The 17468-nt window shown below is 38.5% G+C and overlaps 2 protein-coding genes across 2 annotated transcripts; both read right to left on the minus strand.

Moving 5' to 3' along the window:
* Nucleotides 1-4683: 4683 nt before the first annotated feature.
* Nucleotides 4684-8707, minus strand: LOC113664761 (uncharacterized). The gene is made up of 5 exons (XM_027180387.2): nt 8128-8707; nt 7126-7260; nt 6599-6730; nt 5630-6365; nt 4684-4835 (listed from the first exon to the last, which is right to left on the minus strand). The coding sequence occupies exons 1-5, from the start codon at nt 8561-8563 to the stop codon at nt 4829-4831; spliced, it is 1446 nt and encodes a 481-aa protein (XP_027036188.2). The 5' UTR covers nt 8564-8707; the 3' UTR covers nt 4684-4828.
* An 856-nt stretch (nt 8708-9563) lies between these two features.
* LOC113664758 (uncharacterized) lies at nt 9564-17032 on the minus strand. The gene is made up of 8 exons (XM_027180385.2): nt 16873-17032; nt 14959-15300; nt 14074-14349; nt 13214-13579; nt 12317-12598; nt 11352-11717; nt 10692-10961; nt 9564-10435 (listed from the first exon to the last, which is right to left on the minus strand). Exons 1-8 carry the CDS (start codon nt 16949-16951, stop codon nt 10053-10055), a joined length of 2364 nt encoding a protein of 787 aa, XP_027036186.2. The 5' UTR covers nt 16952-17032; the 3' UTR covers nt 9564-10052.
* Between the last annotated feature and the right edge of the window lie 436 nt (nt 17033-17468).

Genomic DNA, 17468 nt, shown 5'->3' on the forward strand with positions numbered 1-17468 from the left:
TCTCTACCCTGAATTCTTTTCTATATAAATTAATGGGATCACCTCGACAATGTTTTAAAAAAGTTTATCGTTCTAGTATTTGTTTTGTCCTGTTTGTATACGAATAATCCTAATGGCATGAATGGTAGAAAGATTTGATAAATGTTCCTCCTTATCTCCAACAAAGAGACTTTCGCTGAATCAATGTTACATTCTTGTGGTGCACATAAACCCTTTCCATATTTCGAGCAAACTCGACTGAAATTCAGCGTCTTCACGAAAATAAGTAGGAAACAAAATGATGTATTGTAACTTCGCAACTTATTATTCTTTCAGCCCGCAGATGTTGCCTTTTTCATTATTTTTTTGATCTTTAACCTTTCAGTGTCTACATGGGAAGTTTCATATTTGAGTGCTAAAGAAGCTTTGCAGTAGGAAGTTCCTTGACCCAGCATACGTTTCTCAAGGTGAATATCACACGTGTTAAGCAAAGAAAACCATTACAAATGCCTCCTTTTTCCTCAGCACGTGCTTAAATGAACACGTGAGCCATACACGTGTTCATTTCTCTTTTCCTTCTATTTTGTGTTCATATATAAGTATTAAGTACGTGTTTCCCCCTTATGCTGACTTATAAAGGCCGGGTTTGCCTTTGAGAGGCATTGGCCCGCCCAAAATTGTCCTTTTCTCTTTTTTTTTCCAGAAAGAAAAATGGGTTTCATTGGGTAAATACGAAGGACAGCCTATCTGTTGGGTGTTGAAGTTTGATGGCAGAGATGAAATAACCGCAGACATTATAAAACCACAAATGTCAAGCAGGAAGAGTGAGAGATTGCTTCGCCACTCTGTCATCTTCACCGAGCGTGGAGGACATCTCTGATTAAACGAACGTGACAAAAACAAGAGCATTAACCAGAATACAACCTATGATTTCCGGTTCCTCTGTATTTCTCGTGAAAGCAAATGAATGAGTAACTTTCACACTCAAAGTAATATTACTCGCTTCAAAGGAATATGAATCAATGCAGGAGAATTTGACGAATTGTTCTTGGTGAGGGAGGTCATCTTAGCAGGACTCCTTTCCAATTTACGCCGTGAAAACTGGGCTAGACTCCAGGAGTCGGCGCCGGGTGACACTTTACTAGAGATTTCGCCCAATTTCGATATTCATTTAAATATCTTTGACAGTAAATGTGTCCCAAAATAGTCAAGTTATTTTCTTCATTTCAAGATAAAAATATCCATATTTATTTGTAAATTTGTCAATCCACGTTTAATGGGACATGATAAAATTTGTTGCACCGAATCTTCCTCCGCTGGTGTTGTGACATTCACTGGATGTTATAATCATAAGTGTTGAAACTCTATTACGACACTTCGACAACGAAACAGTTTCTTCAAAGTTTTTTCTTTTCAAGGAAATTATAGCATTTTTGTTTGAAGTTTTACGGTAAACAATGAAATATAACCCAGATTTGGAAGCATAAAAGAAACAAAAAAACCTTCATTGGACGTGAAATAATTCTCTACGTTCGGGTGTTAATTCCGCCTTTAAAAATTGAGGTTGTCCTCAAACCAGCCATGTGGGTAGGGTAACGATTCCGATCCAATGCGATGTTTTAAATTCTCATGATTTACTTTCCGGTCTATTTGTGGGCAAAAGGATTTCTACTTTTAACCCTTTCACTCCCAAGATCTCATCAGTAATTCTCCTTACTATCTGCCATACAATTCTTAGGATGTTAGTTTGGAGAATTTGGTGATGTATCAACTAAAAATCGCCGCTATTTCTTTATTCTCATCACTTGTCTGCTTGATATTGCATCAAACTTTAAAGAGAAATTCTCTCTTGGTCACTCATGGGTGTTAGAGGGTTAACTTTCTGATGCGATGTTTACTGCGACGCGCAAATTATCGTCAGCTTTAAGGAAACCACAAAATATTCGATCGGTGAGATGGGAAACTTGCCATGGTAGGAGTACACCAAACAGGAACGAAGCTGATGCAGAAAGATTGACACAAACTGAACACGACAGACCGAAGAAAAAGTCCAACGGACATTGGATCTGTTTGCCGACATAATTGAGACGACTTTGTAACAATAAGGGAATCAAAAGTTGGAATTTATGACGGAATTTGTTACCACACTGAACAGAACTAATACAGAATACTTCGGCTAGCACTCCTTTACCTGTAAATTCCCTTTTAATCACAAGTTGATGCTGGTAAAAAAAAACGGGAAAATACGAAAAGGCGTATTCACCCACATAAATGGCGAATCAGTCCGCAAACGTCGCCGCTGGATTATAAACTTTCTGTATCAGGAAATTCCTTGAGGCTGAAAAAGCGATGGGTGTGTGTAAAACGCCTTTTGTCTCATCGAAAGAAGACCTTTGTGACGCTCATTGACTTTCCCCCTTTGGTTAAGTTTCACGACACTGAATTTCGAGAAAATGGGAGGTAACCATCCAACGAGAATTTAATTTTGCTGAGTTTGGCTGAACTAATTTTATCGTACTATTACTGATTCACTCATTGATGACTTGTTCGATTTCACTCGTAGCTCGGAATCAAATCTTCATTTTGCGCGGAAGAGTTCGATAAGTCATTTGGATTTAAGATGGATTATTTCCAAGTTTCGAATATATTTTCATCAAAAGTTTTCATTTTAAAAATTTTTAGGTAAAAAATGATAACATTTACACTCGCGGAAACAACAAACGCGGTTCAAAGGAAGCCTCATTTGAAAACAAAAGGCAGGAATCAGGAAAGAAAACAGTGATCTAGAAAATCCAAAATTTAAAATCCGATAAAAAGGTAGTAAGATTAATTTAAATCCGAGTTCAGCGTCTGTTTTTGTCGGTTGTTGTTGTTGATTTTCACGAGTCTGTCGCTGCTTGTGTGTGTAATAAGAGGTCGAGACGTCGAAAATGTACCTAATCGCATTCTTTCGTTTGCATTTAAAAGGATCTATTTTCATCACCAAAACCCGAATCAGCCTCTGTCTTTTTTATCTTTAACCTTCTTTCCGTGTTTGAAGCTATATCATCCTGCAACTGAAGTGTCGCAGACTTGCATTCGTGTCCCAGGCCTGCATTCGTTTCCCACGATCCATTTCATTCATGGATCTGACGATAGCATGGATAAGTGTTCTTAATATTTATCAAAGATTAGTTGCCGAGGAAACAATCATTGCCGCCACATTTCACCTACGTTACCCTAAGTTATTCGAATCAAGCATATTTAGGGGTGTTTCCGTTTTCCTTCCTTTTGGGCGCACACGTGTGTGTAGGTGTCTTTTGCTTACACTGAATCATGCAATCTCCAGCCAACCTTAAACTTATCAGTCGTAATTTAAAAATTATGTTCGATGCACTGCGAGTTCTTCTTTTATTCGCTTTCTTGTTTTTATTTTCAACAGAGAGGATTAGCCTGCTTTCATGGGTGAAAAACTATCCTTTTGTCGGTTATTATTGTCTGGGTAAAAACGAAAAAAAGGATCAACCAACAAGGTATCCTAATGTTGTTTTATCTGCTTCGATGGAGAGGATAGCTCTGATTTCACAAATGTAGCTAAAGCGATATTTTCTCAGAGAGAACCGAAAGGAACTGTTAATTTCCAGCTTGTGTTTGGATTTCCCAGCAATTGCCTCTTTCAAAATCAAAAAGGCATTGTAGAAATAATTTGATTCTTTTATCATGAATAAAAACCTTTGTAACAGACAACGAAAGTGTCATGTGTTTAAGTAGAATAAGGAAGAGATGGTAAAGTTCAAACTCTGTCGACGAGTTTATTGATGTAGTCTCTTGGGTGGGATGAAAAAAAATTTTGAGCCTCCTACGAAGAAACAAACCCCAGACATAAGCAGTGACCGCGGAATCCGAAGATTGGACGAATTAAAAACCTGACGACTAGGACTCTTTTTATAATATACGAGTTAAGAAAAAAAATACCGAATAAAAGAGCATGGTTAAGGATAGAGAGACTGGGTCGAATTGCAAGTTATAAGATACGACAGCGCTGTTCCTTTTTGGCATATAGACAAACTTTTTTCCCTCATCACACCTCAATTATCACAGATAGAAGAAATTTTGGTGTGTAGCATCGCTGAGTATTTTAACTCGTTGTTTGTATTTTGACTCACCCTGCGGGCTTGTCAAAATAAGACAACCTAAAAATACATAGCCATGATACACACCAAAACGTCTAATAAGATATTTATTACTCAAGAATTTCATTTTGTTGAGGAGCTCGCATTTCCATAACTAAGAGATTATAAGTCTAAATCCACCTGGCTCAGAAACGTTTTTATGGCGACATTGTCTCTGGAAGGGTTGAATATTTTTATGTCTATGGTTTTATCGAACATTTCTCGCCAGATCAAATATGACAAATAGCTTTTGAGATTTCGAGCGTCGGTGGTGTGGGGTTGATAGATTATGAACTTTTTACGCGACAGAGGTGAAGCAAAAAAATAACTTTAAAAGTTTAATTAGCAGGGTCCTAGTGAAGCTTTCCAAATTATGCGGAGAAAACTTTGGCCTGTCAAATTTCATTTTATGACGTTGATGCATCTAAGACTCAACGCGCTCAGTACATGATTGAAGATTTAAGTTCCTTGATCACACCCGCGAAGAGAGAAAAAATAGGAGCTCCATGTTTTGGCCCGGTTAAATTTATATTCTAAGTGATATTATGTTAAACATGTAAATGAATTTTCTTTATTGAACTACTGATTACAATATTTTAAAAATACAATTTAAACAAAGCAACCAAAAAATAATACAAACTAAAGTAAGTCTTCATGACGATAACTCTCGCCTTGTCGTGAAAATCCATAGGTACTACTCAACGTCTGAAAATAAGAAATGAAAAAAAAAAAAAAAAGACAATCAAGGTATTGTCAGCCCAAGATAAAAGGAAATCTTTCGTGTTAGATTGTGCAATTGAGTCGCAATTTTTTGGCGCGACCTCAATTGCACCATACTCGTAGGTGGGTGATTTCGAGGAGATTTCTTTGATAACGTTACTTAAATCTCCTTGAGAGTTTCGGAATCTAAAGAAGCTTTAAAGGCTCCTTTTTATTTGTTGAAACGTTTCTTCAAGTTTAGCGTGAGTGGATGGCAGTTTTTTTGCGCTACAGCAATCCTCGCGGCTCCGATGCTTGACACTTCAAAGCGCATACAAAATCGGCAGCAAAACAGGCTATTTCAGTTTGCCCTTTGAAACTGCCAAGAATCCTTCGATCGCTAAATTTCGTAATCGCACTTCATTCTCATTGAATAAACGGATTTTTAAACAGATTTTTTTTCTGAAACTGAAAAGTTATGAAATATCAATTTAGACTTACCTCACCCATGAAAGATGTCGACGAACTACTAGAACCTAACATGATTGGTTTGAAGATTTCCAGAATCAATCGAGGTTTTAATTTCTTATACTAATAAACTCTTAGTAATCCTTCTAGAAAAGAACGCAGTGGCATGACCTGATGACATTGTTAAATCTTACTCTGTTCCTTGAGCTTTCTTCACTTTGGATCTGTGCCAAATCTCTTTTTTTTTTCTTTGAGCTTCCCCTCCCCTCCCCTCCCCCCCCCCCTCCTTATGATATAAACATGGCTGATAGAATGTCACATTTAATGATTACCTGATGAATCTATAAGCACCAAATAACACAACAGCTAATGCACTGCATCCAATTGCAGCCTTAGTATAGTCTTTACACTGCCATTTTCTGCGTGACTTAGCTTCCCTCTCCAAACTTTCTCGTAATAGTAGCTCCTCGACTCTGAATTGTCCATACGAAAGAGTCGGAGCTGACTGTGCGTAGTCAGTCATGAATCCACCAAACTCTTCAATTTCCGCAGCAGTCTCTATTGTTTCATTCATTGGAACGTTTGGCTCGTCTTGGAAATGACTGTCTCTTGTTTCTATGTCTTCTTGTACAATGCAAATTTGTTCTTCCTCTCTCTCTCTCAGCTCCTCGGACAATCTTTGAAAGTCATCTGTAAGGCCTCCCGCCAGCATGTAATGAGCTTTAAGTGTGCGCTTCATCTCTTCCGCAGTTTCATTCGAAAACAACGCACTTTCTCCTTCAAATTTCATTTGCATGGCTTCTTCGTATCCTCCAGGAGGCAAACGAAGCGGCTTCTTACTCTCCGCAAATAAATTTTTTATCTTTGAACAAACTGAGTCTTCCCAATCTTCATCAACCTCACTCCTTTCAACGCAGGGCACGCACACCGACAAAATCATCTCGGTAATGTCCTCTACACGTTCCTTTGGTGTATTAAACGTCTTTAATTCAGCTTCCGCGTGTTGTTTCAATATTTTCAATGGCTCAATCTTGTACACCATGGACTCCGTACTCTTATCCAAGTTTCCTGCAAATAGGAAAGAATCGCATGGTTTTCATCTGGTTTCATCCATTTTTTTATGCTTGAATCTAAGCGCATACCTTGTAGTGCTTTGGCCGTGCATAAGAATATCACGAATATCAAGTGACTACGAAAAATCATTTATTGGATCACATATGGAAAAAGTTGATAATCTTATATTTGCAATTTTATCAATTTCGCTACGCGTAATATATTGATGTGCATTAAATATATTTTACCTGTCACCAGGACATCTTGTAACGGGTTAAATCCTTCTACTGTGCCTGCTATGATGTTTTGCACTGTGTAAACAGGTCCAAGCTTGAAGGACTCAAAGGAAAAAAATCGCTGAGCGCATGTTTCTACGGACACTGAAACGAAAAAAGATTCAAGAAAATGTGGTGTATTTCTGCAGTGCGTCTGTTTAGTAATAGATCACAGATGACGTCAAAGTATGGTAAGAACAAAAAAGTGGCACACGAAGTGCAGTCAAAAGTGTCACCGAGGTTCTTACCACATTTTGACCTCTCATCCGAAGCATATGGGCGTGAAATAAATAATGTCAGCTTCCGGGTCTAATAAACCGTCTTAGAAGTATAGGATATAGGCTAACCTGTACCCAGGTTTACTTATGAATTGAGAGAGGCGCTGTGAGATTAAAAATAAAGAGGAAGTCTCTATTTTACGTTAGTTTTAGTATCCACAAATGGACATGCAAAATCCTAGATAGATCAACGACTAGGAGAAGCACTAAAAAAAAACTCACACATGTTGTGTAGAATGACCCAAATCAACATTTCCAGTTTGTGGCTGTTTAGTTTCGTGAAGATTCCATGTATGGTTCCCATCGGTGCACGGTTTTTATCGAGCTTCAAAGACATCGCAACCGCAGTCTTACGTGCTACGAAAGAAAACCACTGTTATGTATGTAACGATGAGCTTAGGTCAAAAAAGCTTATTTAAATACTCCAACATAAACCGAGCAGTTACATGTTCGACAGCCACGAAATAACTGACGATTCGTAGAGCGCTCATTGGGATTAGTTCGCGTAAACGTGCGTATGTCCGCCGCTTATAATGATAGCCCGGTAATTTATGCCTGCATACTTCCAACAGTATTTTGTCACAATGTAAAATTTTCATCGCCAACAATTGGCATGATGCTGTGGTATCTATCCTTTTGAAACAGCCTGAAGGTAAAGTCAATGATACTTTTTCATTAATTAAGGGGCTAAGTTTTGAAAGAAACTGTGGTGCTGAGACGGTGGAGAGCATTACAAGACAGTTTGGTTTAATCAACTCAGAGTTGATAATGTTCATTGGCCACCGTAAAGAGTTTCTGCAGCTGATATTTCGAGCATTAGCTCTAAGGAAAACGTCAGTCTCAGAAACTCTTCACGATGGCTGGTTAACGTCATCAAATCGGTTGTTAAAACCAAATTATCTACTTTTTTATGGGTGACTGACTGACTAACAGAATGACCGCCAAACTGACTGACTGGCTGACTGACCAACTGACTCATTGATTGTTGACTGATTGACAGTCTGGTTAGCCAACTGACCGATTGACTTATCAACCTTCTGATTGACTGAACGCATGAATGACGATGGAATTGAATGTTTCATTCGTCTTGTTTACGTTGGAGTGTAGCGATATTAAAACAATACAAAAGCTTTTATTGCAATTTGAATTTCAAAATAGTAATAACGCCGAGAGGAACCAATCATAGATAACACAAGGTGTGTTACAAGGTGCAGTCTCACTTACCTACAGAATTCTTTATCATTTGTTCAAGTGCATCCATGACTTCTTCGTTGAAGCGATTCCCAACGTCATGGTTTGAATTTCCACCATGACAAACATCGGAAGGTTTCACTTTCCTTCGACTGATTACATTCGTGATAATCACGTGCATTACACACAAACTCCAAAGGAGAGTCTGAATGAGGATTTCAGTTTCAGCTGCTCTTTCAAAATCAAACAATCCTGGAAAAAGGAGAATTAGATCGAAGTTTTCAAATGAATATTGAAATAAAGGTGTTAAAAAGAATGGGGTAATAAATGGAATGTTTAGAGAAAGGACTTTTAAAATTTGAGGTGTGTTTTTCAATGGTTGTTGTACTAAAACTCCAAAACATACTTCCGCAAAATCTATTTTTCTACGATATCTACTGGATATATTAATTGGATCAACTAAATACATTGATTGAATTTTGATAAGACGCGCACAATTTTACGAATTTTCCAGCCAAACCAGTCAAATTTGAAGACGAGTATGCTTTTGTCTCCGAGAATTATCGAAATAGTTTTTACATGTACACAAATTCCGTCAGAATTGTGGACATTGTCTAAGTGGTAAAGCATCCAAAGTACTGATCAGAAGCTCGTGCGTCCGACTCCTATTGAGAGCAGTTGGTTTATATTTCTCCGAGTATCCCGGTGCCATTCACTGAATACCTTAATTTTTCATTGTCCCAGAATTTTAACTGATCTGGCGGGATGATTGTGAGTATTGAGGAAATTATCTTTGTCAATGGAATGTTGTGATCGATAACTTCCATGAGACGTTTGACAGTGTTTGTTGCTTGTTTAAGGTTAATTAATTGGGTTTGAAACGAGAAATACTCTATATATGCTAACCTCAGGAAGCTACATACGGTACAAAGTTATGATTCAACATGAAAACGCGGTTAAAACAATTAATGCCGTCGTTGCTTTTTTTGTTTAACTGTTCTTAGCCTACATTTCCAAATTTCTCAGTTATTCCCATTTTTCAAAAAGATATATTTGCGAGGTTATTTGGAATTTTAATAGTTTTGGTAACCGCCACAAACAATCTCTAAGGCAAGATGAAGAGATGTAGTAAACTTGGCGCCCGTTAATCGTTTAACGAAGTCTGTTATACTGGGAAATTATGTTGAAAGATTAATTATCTCTGTCAAATAAATCTCAACTTTTGTTATTTCTATCACTGTATGAATTATTTAAAAGGCATCCTTCTTAAAAAAAAAACCAACACGAGCCGCAAGAAATCATGTTACATGAGAAGCGCTCCTTTTCAATTACCTTTGGATTTCTTCTCGGATAGTCTGAATCCGACAATTGATTTCTCATCGCATGACAGCGGTGCCAACAGGATGCACAGTAAAATTTCAACGCACGAGTTCATCTTCGCAAATCCACGCAGATGAAACAGGACAAAATTTTCTCAACTGATAATCCATTATCCTTTATTACGTTATAAGCGTTTGGCTTTGCGCGCGCGCGCGCTTTTATCGAAAAACTGAAGCTACTTTATATAATAATTAACAGCTAGTCGCCGAAGTGGAGGATATTTCCCATTTTGCGAAGCGACGAGGTAAATTTCCACAGCTAGCCACCGGTACTGAGTTGAATAGTAATTTTACTGTATATTAAAACAGTGAGATATTATAGAGAAAAAAGATTATTTTAACTCCTTCACTCCTGCAAAGATTTCAAAGGAATAACAAAGGATATTCGGAGTTTGAGTAGCCAATCAAAAGGTGCCTTCAACGTCATTTTCTATTTTAGTATACACTAATTGTGGATATAGTCTACATTTTTAAAAAAAGTTTAATAGTCTCAATTTATGATACATTTGTACAAAAAGCGATGATTTTTTCAACGTTTTCTTTTTATCGAAAGGTAGTACGTATTGAATTTGGTTTCTTTTACTTTAAAAGGCGCCTCTCGCTGACGCTTTCATTCCTCGAATTAGTGCACCTGTATCTGCACAGAAAATAAACTTTCATCAAGGTCTTCACTTCCTTCTCCTTGTAGCTTCCACGACTTCCCTCGAGAATCAACACTCGATTAGTAAATGTTACTTCAGTTGGAGACCTTATGTGCCTGCTTCCACAGCTTCCCACGGGTATCTTAAAACGGACATGCTCGTTGTCAACATGGGATGGTTTGCAGAGCGGGTCATTGAGATGAATATGCATGCGTGCTATGTCAAGCCAGGGGAACCTGGAGCGATGCAGAGTGACGGTTGTAAATTGGGAGTCACATTTAGTCAAAGCTGCTTCTTCATCAAAGATAACACCACGACGTGCTGCAAAGAAAAAAACATAATGAGGATCGAAAATGTAGTATGACCGCGCGCTGAAACGTGCCAATAACTGCAATCCAACACGTATACATTTGGCCTCATCGCCTGAGGAAGGCTAGCAGTGTAATAGTCGAAACGTTGCGATCAATACAATTGAAAGCCTGACTTTATCTCTAGTTTGAGAAACACGAAATGTCGTACAAAACCGGAACCTAATTATGATCCGATTCAATTGACTTGAACACCTACAATTATTTACCTGGAATTTTCATTTTTATCACATGCCTCACGGTCTGTTTCCGGGCATCAGTTGCTTGGCACAAGTAACGCCCACTATCTTGAAACTGAGGCTTTAACACGTAGCTCAACACCCTCCCTTGTGCACGGGCTATCACCACGTTGCGCCTGCTGATGCTGACCTGTATCGGGGGCTCACCTCCGTGAAAAAAACATTTTAACTTGATTGGAATGCCGAGTGGGGCAAATATTGTGTGTGCACTGGACAGTAATAAGTCAGTAGAGAGCGGCTCTGGAAAGAAAAGAAGAAAGGATAAGGTAAGTATTCAAAATTTTCTTGCGAAAGACGATGTTATTCCGTGAATGACACAAGCGAACTTGTAATAATAGATCCGAGTGTTCCCGAACCTTCGACCTTCCAATAAGTAGTCCAGATGCTCTACTGTTGAGCTATAAGAGACTCGTGGCAAGCTAGGCCACTTAAATTGTCTTGTTTACTATTTTGATGTCTTTTAATTACAATCCGGAGACCAAGACTCAACAAGAGTCTGTCCCAAGTGGTGGTAAGGTATCATTACAATTTTTGTCAAACCTTACATAGCCTAGTAGGGGTCATGCGTGCATCAGATTCTTATGCTAGTTTTTGTCGGTGGGATTGATTGTTTTTTTGATGGTAACTTACCAAGAGGTTTAAACACTGGCTTTCCAGCTGAACGGGTTATTTCATGACGACAGAGGAACGGAAAGTACACATCCGGTAAATATGTGACTCTGAATCCTTTTGGTCTCCGCACTCGGGCAATAACTACGTTACGAGACTCCAACACAAACTTATTCCTCCTCACTGTCCTTGTGCCGCAACTAAAGAGTGGAGCCTGGATTCTAATTATCATGTCCGTCGCGTTGTACGTGTTGCAATTTAATTGGACAAGACTAATGTGAAATTTTTCTGGCTGTAGCCATGGATACACGAGTCTGCTTAGAGAGATGTCAATGGTATTTGTCTTACACTTGACTGTTAGACCGTCCGATTTCATATCACGGGGCCCTAGGATGAAAAAGTGCATAAGGAGCCGGTCATTATTTATCGTCTGTAGGGGGATGGGGGGGGGGGAGGGGTAGAGGATTTTGATTGTTCCACTCCATAAGGCTCTGTTATATTCTTTTGTTTCCCCCCCCCCCAAATTGGCAGGTAATCAGCAGTCAATTTTCTATATTCCCTCTCCATGCTCTGTTAGCAACGACTGAACCCACTCCATTCTCCAGCGTCGAGGTTGTCAGTCTGTGAATGTCTCACTTTGTTCCGTGAGTACCTCAGAAATTCTGCTTAACGAAGACTTATTGAATAATTTTAAAATAACCAATTTATAATGAGTGGTATTCATGGAAGTAGATAGATAAATAAATTCGTAATATGTTAATAGTCAATAAGTTAGTTTGAAACAGAATTTTCAAAAGAGTCCTGATAGAGTATGTCTTACAATAGAATAATACTATAAAGTAGTCACTCACAGACGCAGTTTTGACGACCTTTACGTTAAACTTGATCTGCAGGGTTTTTCTTCCTTAATGACCGTTTAGACTGATCACTCAGCCATCTATCTTTGCTTCCGGTATTTTAAAAGTTTCATCCCCTAAATTTCTTACCTGCTTTCCTCAAATGAATTTTATGCTTTATTTTCCTTGCCTTCGAATCTGTTGCTATACATTCGTAGGAACTAAAAACTTTGGTGTGAGTGGTCTTGATGATAGCGTACAAAACTGTTCCCCTCACCACCACCCCGCGTATAACTCTTTTCCCTCTCCTGGTCAGTTTGATGTTGACCGGAGGGTTCCCACCCTTAAACGTACAAACCAGTCTGACGTCAAATCCTTTGTACGTTTTAACCACTGGTGGGCTACTCTTGGACTTGTCTACGGTCAGCGGTTCTATTAAAAAACGGAAGTGCATTACTCAATTTCAATAAATAATATTACATTTTGTTAAACATTTCAGAGAATACATTTTTCGCAATATCACACGAAGCCGATAAAAAGCTGGAGATACAAGTTTGCTTAAGATTTCGTTGTTTTTTAGTGACTTAGATGCTAAATAACGTATATATATCTTTAGCAGTACTCCTCTGCAGTCATTGTCAACCTCGAGATGAAAATTATCGTCAAGACTTGATTGACAAAGGCCTTAAGATGAACGTTAAAAAAAGCATATTGACAGTCCTTTTTTTTAAGCAGTCCTTACCACATTACTGACTAATTCATTCGACTCTAAGTGCAGCCTTTGTCTCTTTCTCGTTCGATATTTTGTCTTCCCTGAATGGGGAAGAGAGTGTGTTGCGTGACAAGACCAGACAACGGCTGCTTAAGATACTAGTGAACACTTGGTGAAGATATGATAAGCATGCGAGCAATCTTTTATTGACATTGTTACACGATAGCCACGCGTTTCTGTCTAACCCAGACCCCGCTTAGACTTCTCCGCGACTCGGATTTCGCGGTTAATATTTCATTAAGCTAAAAAAGCTTTCGTACTAAGTAATTCATTACCTTTTGGAATATCTTTTGATGAAATTGATGATAATTTTCCATGATGAGGCTGACACTGAAAAGGGAATAGAACATCCGGGATCCTCGTTATTATTGTCCCTGGCTGGGGCCTTAACAATGCAATCAACGTGTTTCGATAGGTGACACCACTTGGCGAATTCCTTTTGACTGTTTTGCAGTTAACGTATTTTGTTTTCACTGTGATATGTGTGAAGTTCACGTGATATGGTCGACAGTTGCTGTCGAGCAGATGCATATCAAAGTACTTGGGGTGTAACCATGGATACGTCAAACGGTCAAGAGTCAGTTGCATGTCATCGTGCGTGCAAGTGATCTGTTTTCCAGCCATTAAAATAGTTGATATATCTGAGACAAACAAACAGACAAACAAATTAACACAAAGGGTAAGTTTCTGAGGAAACTGCGTCGAACGAACGGGGAGGAGGGTGTGGTATTGAAAGGAAAGTTGTTTGTATCAACTGAGTTGATCATATGAATTGGCCACCGAAGAGAGATTCTAAAGCTGAAGTTTCGAGCCATACCCCCTCGTCATTCGTTATGACGAAGGGTTACCGAAATTCGGTGAATAATTTACATTATCAACTCAGTTAAAACAGACAAACACACGATTAAAAAAATCTATCAATCTGTCCGCTTCACAGCCTATGAAAGTAACCAATAAAAAATTAGCAAAGTTTATAGCAAAAAGAAAGCAGAGAAAAGAGATAATTTTGTCTGAATGAACTCATATCAACCACAATGTACTACACATTCTGTTACAAATTTAGCTCCTTTGTGTAACCATTGTAACAACATAGTTAAACTGGCAACAATTCTAGCCTTATCAAGTAAATGCTCACCAATTTTCTTCAATTGGATTTCGTACGTGATTTTCTTGTGATTTGCATCCTCTGCCTGACAAGTATATACACCAAAATCGTCGTTCTTTTGCCCAGCTGTGAGCGTGATAGCCTGGGTACCATTTTGCTGTCTGGCTACAATCTTCCCTTTGTGAGATATCACAGCTTGCACGGGATAGGCGCCATATTTGAAAGTACATCTTAACTCCACTGGTAATCCATAATAAGTCCTGACTTCTTTGGGACTCGAGCGGAGTTTGTCCAGTTGTAGGGAGGCTAAATAAAAACAATATAATTGTTTCTTGAAAAAGAAAGATCAAATCATAACATTGGTTTCTTTTTTCAATATTTCCTCTAGTTTTTTTAAGGTAAAATGTTCTAACTTCTTCTAACCCGCTAAAATATCCAGAAGAGATTGACTTATGACTGTCCCTTGCAATATCAGTGCGATATCAAGCAAATAAGCGAGACAAATTGCTAGTATGAGGTTTCTCTCTTGACGAAATGCCAAGTTCTCCTAACTTACTTGCAGGGAAATATTTGGTAGCTAGAAGAGAGAATTAAGTTTCAGATTATGAGAGTTAAAATCGGGTGAGGAGAACAAGATATCTTAATAAAAGTGTAGTCATTCTAAAATTAACAATGGTAATTGAACTGAGTGGAATGCAATTTGGTCTGAATTTACTTTATTACATCCATTTTGAAATCGAAAAATTTATCCGCTCAGTAACAAGATTTTTTGCCAGTACAAATGTTTTGTTGATCCAATAGTGAGCTAGTTTTTAGAAAGTTGCAAAAGTTGTTTTTTCATCATCCTGTGATTTGATTGGTTTATTTTAACAAACAATCGGTTGCTGTATTTTAGTAAAGCATTTCATCAAATACCTGAAACACGGAGAATTTTGTTCCTGTTGTAAGTACATCGAAAACCAACGTCCAAGTCTGGGATGTGAGACACAACCTGTTTAGGTCCAGTCTCTTCTCGGGCAATGAAGGTGTTGGTGAAAATCACGTGATTTTGCGTGACCTTGAACTTTGTACCGCATTCATAATGCGATGTTCGTATGAACACATGTGAGTTGTTTGCAAAGAATGGCTTGCAGTATTTCTCCGCCAAGTGCATTTCCAGTCTAGAAGAAAGGCTTTGCCAGAGATGCGACTTAAATTTTATTTCAAGTTCGATGAAGTCGTCTGCACATGTCACGTGACTGTCAATGTAACGTTGCTCTGTTGAAAGAAGTTGAGGGACAGATCAGTATGTTTTCCTTCCTTTTGCTGTGTTGAGCACAACAATACAAGTGACACTTCCTATACCACACAGAGAGATTTCCGCAGATTACCACTTCATTCTAAGCATATTATAGTAAGTAATTGGCATCAGGCCATCATTGGTTTTTTTTCTCTCTTTTTATTTTCCCTATTGAAGTGTTGCACATGCTTGAATCAGCGGTTTCGTGCTTCGGAGAGCGGAGATTTAGATCTGAATGAGTCACAATGATTCCTTTGGATTTTCTTCAAGATCTTATCCAGAAGGGAGTCCTCTTTCATTCTACCATAGAAAATTACCCCCTCGACCTATTTTTCGCTAAAGCTTGAGAAATCAGTACGCGCGAAATTGAGGTTGCGCATAATGCCGCTGCGCATCGGATCTTCAACCGCATGCCCAGCGCACGCGCTATCAAGTAACAAGAACCACCTGAAAGCCATTAAAGGATTACTGGACAGTTAAGAGAAAATTAACAACATTCCTGCTGTTTAAGAAATCAAAAGCTACAGGGTAACAGCGCCATAACAATGCTGGCAGAAAATTCACTTCAACTTTCCGTGACCTTTCTGAAGTGAAATGATGAGGGAGGTATGTTTAAACGATGTAGGAATAATTGTTTCTTCCGTTAATTAGAGCACGTAAGAGTTAAAGGAGTCGTGCACAAAATCATTTGAAGCTGTGTTTTGTTTTCTTTCTCTTAAATCGTGGAAAAGCGAGTGCAAGTATTTGCTGAATTTTTTTCGCATGTTTATGTTAGATTTTAAACTCGAGCACAGACCTTGAAAAGACTGATGAAAAGCTTTTCAGCACAAAGATATGCAAATATTTTATAATTTCAAAAAAAAGACAAAACAAAAAAAAAAACAGAGTACTTTAAGTGTGTTGTTACAAGAAAACCATGCCACTTTCTGGCTTCATTCCTCGAAAAAGTTGTACATAAATGTATTTCACTTTTTTGCTATTGTAAGAGTCAAAAAATCGAAAAAAGTTATTGAAGGTACAAAACAATCTTTTAAAATTGCGAGCCGTAGTCTTTCTATTTCTCCCGGGAACTCGTTGAGGTTTATTTTTAGACTGGCTCAAAGTCCTAGTTCGAAAACAAATGACCTGCCAACAAACATTTGTAATACATCGAATGGAGAACTTTGCAAAAGTAGGTTACGCGATTAAACGTACATTTCTCATCTGTACATTTTGTTATCCATGTTCATTTCAGACATGAATTATCATTGAACATTATCGAGTTAATGTCAGCTATGAAGAATCGCCGGTTTCAAGTAGAGTAAAATTGAATGATGTCTGGCAATAAAAAGCCTCCTGTTATTTTATCTGAGGTGAATTTCTCACACTTCCCTCCCCGTCGCAATGAGTTCAGCTATCAGATCTTTATCAGAATTAATTAAATCTTAAGTCTGAGATTTCCTCACTGACGATTATCTGAGAGGGAGACTACGCTAAACCTAATGCGCAACGTTATCAGGTGAAATATACCGGAAAACTTGGTGCTCATGTAAACAGACAGAAACAAATACCTTCCAGGGAAGAGACGTCACATAACAAAAACAACGTGAAGAAAAGAACCCATTTGCCGCATAATACACCGGCGGACATCCTGATACGAGATACTCGGTGTGTTGTGAGAAAGCTCTGCCTTGCAGGTTTGCTGCTCACGTAATACGATAAATACTTTAGTTACATGATTAAAATGGAAACCGGTCCACGACATAGTTGGTTTGGATCCAACTTTTTCAGTAATCAGAGAAGAGAACAGAAAATCATTTCCGGTCGATGAAAGACGAGACAGCTTTAAGGAGGTCGCTCTTAATGTTTGTTGTTCCGGAAAGGTTAGGATGCTTTTTATGATGCGAACAAACTCTTCAGGGAGTACTTGAGGATTTCGCAGGTCACGCAAACTTCTAAATCTCTTTACTGTATGGCATGGACTGTTCCACTCGTTCAGTCAGTAAATCGGAGCGAAACAGTTAGCGGCGAGTTAATGACGGCGGAGCGAAAGAGTACACTGCGTGATAAAAGCGGCCGAGCGAAAAAAGCAGATGGTTTGGGTCGAGTTCATTTTCCTGACTGAACGCGTGAACATGCTGGTATAGCTCAATTAGATTCGCCATTC

Source organism: Pocillopora damicornis, chromosome 3 (assembly GCF_964200805.1).
Source record: "Pocillopora damicornis chromosome 3, jaPocDami1.2, whole genome shotgun sequence".
Classification (NCBI taxonomy): Eukaryota; Metazoa; Cnidaria; class Anthozoa; order Scleractinia; family Pocilloporidae; genus Pocillopora; species Pocillopora damicornis.